Source organism: Pristiophorus japonicus, unplaced genomic scaffold (assembly GCF_044704955.1).
Source record: "Pristiophorus japonicus isolate sPriJap1 unplaced genomic scaffold, sPriJap1.hap1 HAP1_SCAFFOLD_2081, whole genome shotgun sequence".
In the NCBI taxonomy this organism is placed as follows: Eukaryota; Metazoa; Chordata; class Chondrichthyes; family Pristiophoridae; genus Pristiophorus; species Pristiophorus japonicus.
Window position 1 is genome coordinate 14,538 of NW_027251780.1, and position 8,728 is coordinate 23,265.

Here is an 8,728-nt window from a genome sequence, read left to right on the forward strand (position 1 = left end):
AGGTTAGTAAAGACAAACGTAGGTCCCCTGCAGTCAGAATCAGGGGAAGTCATAACAGGGAACAAAGAAATGGCAGACCAATTGAACAAGTACTTTGGTTCTGTATTCACTAAGGAGGACACAAACAACCTTCTGGATATAAAAGGAGTCAGAGGGTCGAGTAAGAAGGAGGAACTGAGGGAAATCCTTATTAGTCGGGAAATTTGGTTGGGGAAATTGATGGGATTGAAGGTTGATAAATCCCCAGAGCCTGATGGTCTGCATCCCAGAGTACTTAAGGAGGTGGCCTTGGAAATAGCGGATGCATTGACAGTCATTTTCCAGCATTCCAGAGAGTCTGGATCAGTTCCGATGGAGTGGAGGGTAGCCAATGTAACCCCACTTTTTAAAAAAAGGAGGGAGAGAAAACAGAGATTTATGGACCGGTCAGCCTGACATCGGTAATGGGTAAAATGATGGAATCAATTATTAAGGATGTCATAGCAGCGCATTTGGAAAGAGGTGACATGATAGGCCCAAGTCAACATGGATTTGTGAAAGGGAAATCATGCTTGACAAATCTTCTGGAATTTTTTGAGGATGTTTCCAGTAGAGTGGACAAGGGAGAACCAGTTGATGTGGTGTGTTTGGACTTTCAGAAGGCTTTCGACAAGGTCCCACACAAGAGAATAATGTGCAAAGTTAAAGCACATGGGATTGGGGGTAGTATGCTGACGTGGAATGAGAACTGATTGGCAGACAGGAAGCAAAGAGTAGGAGTAAATGGGTACTTTTCAGAATGGCAGGCAGTGACTAGTGGGGTACCGCAAGATTCTGTGCTGGAGCCCCAGCTGTTTACATTGTACATTAATGATTTAGACGAGGGGATTGAATGTAGTATCTCCAAATTTGCGGATGACACTAAGTTGGGTGGCAGTGTGAGCTGCGAGGAAGATGCTATGAGGCTGCAGAGTGACTTGGATAGGTTAGGTGAGTGGGCAAATGCATGGCAGATGAAGTATAATGTGGATAAATGTTAGATTATCCACTTTGGTGGTAAAAACAGAGAGACAGACTATTATCTGAATGGTGACAGATTAGGAAAAGGGGAGGTGCAACGAGACCTGGGTGTCATGGTACATCAGTCATTGAAGGTTGGCATGCAGGTACAGCAGGCGGTTAAGAAAGCAAATGGCATGTTGGCCTTCATAGCGAGGGGATTTGAGTACAGGGGCAGGGAGGTGTTGCTACAGTTGTACAGGGCCTTGGTGAGGCCACACCTCGAGTATTGTGTACAGTTTTAGTCTCCTAACTTGAGGAAGGACATTCTTGCTATTGAGGGAGTGCAGCGAAGGTTCACCAAACTGATTCCCGGGATGGCAGGACTGACATATGAAGAAAGACTGGACCGACTAGGTATTCACTGGAATTTAGAAGAATGAGAGGGGATCTCCTAGAAACATATCAAATTCTGACAGGATTGGACAGGTTAGATGCAGAAAGAATGTTTCTGATGTTGGGGAAGTGCAGAACCAGGGGTCACAGTCTCAGGATAAGGGGTAAGGCAATTAGGACCGAGAAGAGAACTTCTTCACTCAGAATTGTGAATCTGTGGAATTCTCTCCCACAGAAAGTTGTTGAGGCCAGTTCGTTAGATATATTCAAAAGGGAGTTAGATGTGGCCCTTACGGCTAAAGGGATCAAAGGGTATGGAGAGAAAGTAGGAATGGGGTACTGAAGTTGCATGATCAGACTTGATCATATTGAATGGCGGTGCAGGCTCGAAGGACCGTATGGCCTACTCCTGCACCTATTGTCTATGTTTCTATGTTTCTGACCTCACTGCAGTACAGCGGCACTCAGATTTTCCACACCAGGTGTGTAGGATGGTTTTATAGAAAGTTATCAGCATCCAGGCACAATACAAATCCGGCACTGGTTCATGAATGGGATCACCCGATTGATACAGTCGAGATTTATAACTTCCACTCCCACAGGACTACCTGTAAAATTCTGAATCACTTTCTGGATTATAACTACAGGTATCTGGGCTGTACCACAATTGTTCTCAGTCTATTAGAACCAAGTTAAGGGCCTGTGCAGTCAACAGAATGTATCTCAGGGAGCGACAATGCATCTCTCGATCACCTTCAACATGGTTCTGGAGAACTCAACGCACCGAAACAAAACGGAATGTCCACTTTCACACTTCTGTCCTGGTGGCCTGCACTTTGTGACACTCCTCACATCCTCACTGTCAAGCTGTGTTTCCACTGTTCAATGTCCAAGAGCAGACACGGTGAGATTGGGAATCAGGAACATTTATTACTGATTTGCTGAAAGAATGCAGCAATGACTTGAAAGAGTGCGGTGATTAACTTTCTCTGTCGCCTTACACTGTACACACACAACCTGGGATATCTCCGCTCCCTTCCCCCACTCACTCCATGTTCCCAAACTACTTCCTGCTCCACTCTGCCTCTTACAAACAGCCCCCGATACCCCGACACAAAGCCCATTTACGGACACAGTCTCAATGCTGGAAGGAGGCTGCTGTTTGCTCCCTTACTCGGGCCCGGGATATCTCCGCTCCCTGATGTGTTCAACGATCATCAGCTAAGCACAGAGGAAACGGCAGCCGCTGGCAGAGCTGGGGGAGGGGAGGTCGCAAGGGCCCTTCCCGTCGGGTTAAACACTGGGCGGGGAGAGGGTGCCGGGAAGGAGCAGGCAAGTATTTCAATGCTGGAGCGTTAAGTCTGGAGGCAGATCTGGAAGTTCAGAGGCCGCCGTCTCTGCTCAACCTGTCACCCTGATTCTGGTTCCTTCTTGCCTCTCTCACACTCGCCTTCCTCAACCAGGTCCGGGCTGGCTTCAAAAACACATCTGGATGGCGAGTGTTTATCATTCAATTTATGTCCCTGTGAAGAATTATGATGTCTGGCCGAGGTAAAGGAGGCAAAGGACTGGGTAAAGGCGGAGCCAAACGCCGCCGTAAAGTGCTCAGTGATAACATCCAGGATATCACCAAACCTGCCATCTGCCAACTGGATCGCTGTGGCGTTGTCAAGTGGATCTCGGGCCTGATCTACGAGGAGACCCGCGGGGTGCTGAAGGTTTTCCTGGAGAATGTGATCAGGGATGTGGTCACCTACACTGAGCACACCAAACGCAAGACGGTCACAGCCATGGATGTGGTGTACGCTCTGAAGCGGCAGGGCCGCACTCTCTGTGGATTCGGCGGCTGAACAACGTGACCCTGGGGCAGTTTGATTATTTTTCTGATCATTTTCTCACCAGATTGACAATCATAGAATCATGGAAATTTACAGCACGGAAGGAGGCCATGTCCATGCCAGCCAACAGGAGGCTATCCGACCTAATCCCACTTCCCAGCTCTAGGTCCGCAGATTACAGCGCCTCAAGTGCTTTTTAAAAACGTGGTGAGGGTTTCTGCCTCAGCCACCCTTTCAGGCAGTGAGCTCCAGACCCCCAACACAGTCTGGGTGGAGAAATCTCCCCTCAAATCACCTCTAAACCTTCTACCAATTACTTTAAATTTATGCACCTAGTTGTTGACCCCTCTGCTCAGAAATAGGCCCTTTCTATTCACTATATCTAGGCCCCTCATAATTTTATACACCTCAGTCTCCTCTGTTTCAAGGAAAACAAACCCAGCCTATCCAATCTGTCCTCATAGCTAAGATTCTCCACTCCTGACAACATCCTCGTAAATCTCCTCTGTACCCTCTCAAGTGCAATCACATCCTTCCTGTAATGCGGTGACCAGAACTGTGGCCTAACTAGTATTTTATACAGTTCAAGCATAATCACCCCTGCTCTTGTATTCTATGCCTCAGCTAATAAAAACAAGCATTCCATATGCCTTCTTATCCACCTTATCTACCTGGCCTGCCAGCTTCAGGGATTTGTGGACATGCACTTGCTTTGTTCTTCTACACTTTTCAGTGACCTACCATTTAATGTGTATTCCCTTTCCTTGTTAGCCCTCCCCAAATGTATTACCTCACACTTCTCTGGATGGAATTCCATTTGCCACTGTTGTGCTCATCTGTGCTCAATAAGATCACCTCACATTCTTCTAAACTCCAATGAATATAGGCCTAAACTGCTCAACCTTTCTTTATAACCCCCTCATCTCACGAATCAACCTCGTGAACCTTCTCTGAACTGCCTCCAATGCAAAGAGACCAAAACTGTATAAAGTACTCCAGGTGTGGTGTCACCAACACCCTGTACAGTTGTAGCAGGTCTTCCCTACTTTTATACTCCATCCCCCCTTGCAAAAGGGGCCAACATTCCATTTGCCTTCTTAATTACTTGCTGTACCTGCATGCTAACTTTTTGTGTTTCATGTACAAGGACCCGGAGATCCCTCTGTACTGCAGCATTTTCTAATCTTTCCCCATTTAAATAATTTGCTTTTATATTTTTCATACCAAAGTGGATAACCTCACATTTTCCCACATTATACTCCATCTCCCAAATTTTTGCTCACTCACTTAGCTTATCCATATCCCTTTGTAGATTCTTTGCGTCTTCCTCACAAATTGCTTTTCCACCTATCTTTGTATCATCAGCAAATTAAACTACATTACTCTTGGTCCCTTCATCCAAGTCATTAATATAGATTGTAAATAGTTGAGTTCCCAGCACTGATCCTTGTGGCACCCCACTAGTTAGTTTGCCAACCTGAAAATGACCTATTTATCCCAATTCTGTTTTCTGTTAGTTAGCCAAACCTCTATCCATGTCAATATATTACTCCCAATTTCGTGAGCTCTTATCTTGTGCAGTAACCTTTTATGTGGCACCTTATCGAATGCCTTCTAGAAATCCAAATACATGACACCTACTGGTTCCCCTTTATCCACCCTGCTCATTACATCCTCAAAGAACACCAATAAATTTGTCAAGCATGATTTCCCTTTCATAAAACCATGCTGACTCTGCTTGACTGTACCATGATCTTCTAAATGTCCTGCTGCTACTTCATCAATAATGGACTCCAGCATTTTCCCAATGACTGATGTTAGGCTAACAGTTTCCTGCTTTCTGTCTCCCTCCTTTCTTAAATAAGGGAATTACATTTGCTGTTTTCCAATCAAAAATCCAGGATCCAGGGATTTTTGGCAGATTACAACCAATGTAGCCACCATCTCTGTAGCCACTTCTTTTAATACCATAGGATGCAGGCCATTAGGTCCAGGGGACTTGTCCATCTTGTCCCCTCCCCATAGCCCCTTGATTATCCATTACTGCGATGCTCTTAATGTCTTCTACAGTGAAGACCGATACAAAATATTTGTTCAAATTCTCTGCCACTTCTGTTTTCCATTATTAATTCCCTAGTCTCATCCTCTAAGGGACTAACTTAGCTACTCTCTTCCTTTTTATATACCTATAGAATCTCTTACTGTCTCTTTTTATATTTCTTGCTAGTTTACTCTCAATCTATCTCCTTTCCCTTTTTTCTTTTTTAGTCGTCTTTTGCTCTTTTCTAAAAAGTTCCCAATCTTCTGGCCTTCCACTAATCTTCGCAACATTGTATGCTTTTGTTTTCAATTTGATGCCATCCATTACTTCTTAGAAACATAGAAAATAGGTGCAGGAGTAGGCCATTCGGCCCTTCGAGCCTGCACCACCATTCGATAAGATCATGGCTGATCATTCACCTCAGTACCCTTGTCCTGCTTTCTCTCCATACCCCTTGATCCCTTTAGCCGTAAGGGCCATATCTAACACCCTCCTGAATATATCCAATGAACTGGCATCAACAACTCTCTGCGGTAGGGAATTCCACAGGTTAACAACTCTCTGAGTGAAGAAGTTTCTCCTTATCTCAGTCCTAAATGGCTTACCCCTTATCCGTAGACTATGTCCCCTGGTCCTGGACTTCCCCAACATCGGGAACATTCTTCCTTCATCTAACCTGTCCAGTCCCATCAGATTTTTATATGTTTCTATGAGATCCCCTCTCATCCTTCTAAACTCCAGTGAATACAGGCCCAGTCAATCCAGTCTCTCCTCATATGTCAGTCCAGTTATCCCGGGAATCAGTCTGGTTAATTTTCGCTGCACTCTCTCAATAGCAAGAACGTACTTCCTCAGAATCGGAGACCAAAACTGAACACAATATTCCAGGTGAGGCCTCACTAAGGCCCTGTACAACTGTAGTAAGATCTCCCTGCTCCTATACTCAAATCCCCTAGCTATGAAGGCCAACATACCATTTGCCTTCTTCAGCACCTGCTGTACCTGCATGCCAACTTTCAATGACTGATGTACCATGACATCCAGGTCTCGTTGCACCTCCCCATTTCTTAATCTGCCACCATTCAGATAATATTCTGCCTTCGTGTTTTTGCCACCAAAGTGGATAACCTCACATTTATCCACATTATACTGCATCTGCCACGCGTTTGCCCACTCACCTAACCTGTCCAAGTCACCCTGCAGCCTTTTAGCGTCCTCCTCACAGCTCACACTGCCACCCAGCTTAGTGTCATCTGCAAACTTGGAGATATTACACTTAATTCCCTCATCCAAATCATTAATTTATACTGTAAATAGCTGGAGTCCCAGTACTGAGCCCTGCGGCACCCCACTAGTCACTGCCATTCGGCAAAGGACCCGTTTATCCCGACTCTGTGCTTCCTATCTGCCAACGTTCTCTATCCACGTCAGTATATTACCCCCAATACCATGTGCTTTAATTTTGCACACCAATCTCTTGTGTGGGATCTTGTCAAAAGCCTTTTGAAAGTCCAAATACACCACATCCACTGGTTCTCCCTTGTCCACTCTACCAGTTACATCCTCAAAAAATTCTTAGTTAGCCATGGCTGGTTCTTCTTAAGAATCTTTCTTTCTCACTGGAATATATCTTTGCTGAGAGTTATAAAATATCTCCTTAAATGTCTATCACTGCTTATCTACCATCTTACCCTTTCTTTGTAATTGTCTTTATTTAAGTTCAGGGCACGAGTACGAGACCCAAGTTTCTCAGCCTCAAACTGAATTTGAAATTATACCATGTTATGATCACTCTTCCCAAGAGGATCCTTTACTATGAGATCATTAATTACACATTACCAGATCTAAAATAGTCTGCTCCCTGGTTGGCTCCACATCGTATTGTTCTAAGAACATCCCAAATACACTCTATGAACTCTTCCTTAAGGCTACCTTTGCCAATTTGATTTGTCCAATCAAAAAGATTAAAATCGCCCATGATTATTGCAGTATTTCTTACAAGCCTCCATGTGTTGTTGATTTATATGCTGTCCTGCAGTGTAGCTACTGTTAGGGGGCCTATAGACTACTCCTACCAGTGATTTCTTTCCCTTATTATTTCTTATCTTGACACAAACTGGTTCTACATCTTGATCTTCTGAGAAGAAAAGGCTGGTGTTTACAACCATCTTCAGCCAGATGTGCCGAGAGGATGATCCATATCGGCCTCCTCCTAAGGAAGCCAGTCTTCAGCCAATTCGATTCACTCCACGTGATATCAAGAAACAGCTGAATGCATTGGATACAGCAAAGGCTATGGGTTCCGACAATACACCGGCTGTTGTGCTGAAGACTTGTGCTCCAGAACTAGCCGCACCTCTAGCCAAGTTGTTCGAGTACAGTTACAACACTGGCATCGATGCGACAATGTGGAAAACTGCCACAAAAAGCAGGACAAATCCAATCTGGTCAATTACTGCCCCATCAGTCTATTCTCAATCATTAGCAAAGTGATGGAAGTTGTCACCAACAGTGGTATCAAGCGGCACTTACTCACCAATAACTTGCTCACCGATACCCAATTTGGGTTCCGCCAGGACCACTCGGCTCCAGACCTCATCACAGCCTTGGTCCAAACATGGTCAAAAGAGCTGAATTCCAGAGGCAAAGTGAGAGTGACTGCCCTCGACATCAGGGCAGCATTTGACCGAGTGCAGCATCAAGGAGCTCTAGTAAAACTGAAGTCAATGGGAATCTGGGGGAAAACTCTACACTGGCTGGAGTCACACCTAGCACAAAGGAAGATAGTTGTGGTAGTTGGAGGTCAATCATCACAGCCCCAGGACATCGTTGCAGGAGTTCCTCAGGGCAGTGTCCTAGGCCCAACCATCTTCAGTTGCTTCATCAATGACCTTCCTTCCATTATAAGGTCAGAAGTGGGAATGTTCGCTGATGACTGCACAGTGTTCAGTTCCATTCGCAACTCCTCAGATAATGGAGCAGTCCATGCCTGCGTACAGCAAGACCTGGACAACATTCAGGCTTGGGCTGATAAGTGGCAAGTAACAGTCACGACACAAGTGCCAGGCAATGACTATCTCCAACAAGCAAGAGTCTAACCACCACCCCATAACATTCAATGGCATTACCATAGCCGAATCCCCTACCATCAACATCCTTGGGGTTACCATTGACCAGAAACTTAACTGGAACAGCCACATAAATACTGTGGCAACAAGAGCAAGTCAGAGGCTGGGTATTCTATGGTGAGTGTCTCACCTCCTGACTCCCCAGAGCCTTTCCACCATCTACAAGGCACAAGTCAGGAGTGTGATGGAATACTCTCCACTTGCTTGGATGAATGCAACTGCGACAACACTCAAGAAGCTTGACACCATCCATGACAAAGCAGCCCGCTTTATTGGCACCCATCCACCACCTTAAATATCCACTCCCTCCATCATCGATGTACCGTGGCTGCAGTATTTACCATGTA

At 45.3% G+C, this 8,728-nt stretch overlaps 1 protein-coding gene across 1 annotated transcript; it reads left to right on the forward strand.

The window, feature by feature from the left end:
* Positions 1-2,912: 2,912 nt before the first annotated feature.
* On the forward strand, positions 2,913-3,224 carry LOC139244975 (histone H4-like). Its single transcript, XM_070871076.1, has one exon. The coding sequence runs from the start codon at positions 2,913-2,915 to the stop codon at positions 3,222-3,224; it is 312 nt and encodes a 103-aa protein (XP_070727177.1).
* The last annotated feature ends 5,504 nt before the right edge of the window (positions 3,225-8,728 follow it).

Coding starts and splice junctions, on each gene's coding strand:
- LOC139244975 (XM_070871076.1), top strand. CDS start 2,913: ATGTCTGGCCGAGGTAAAGGAGGCAAAGGACTGGGTAAAGGCGGAGCC.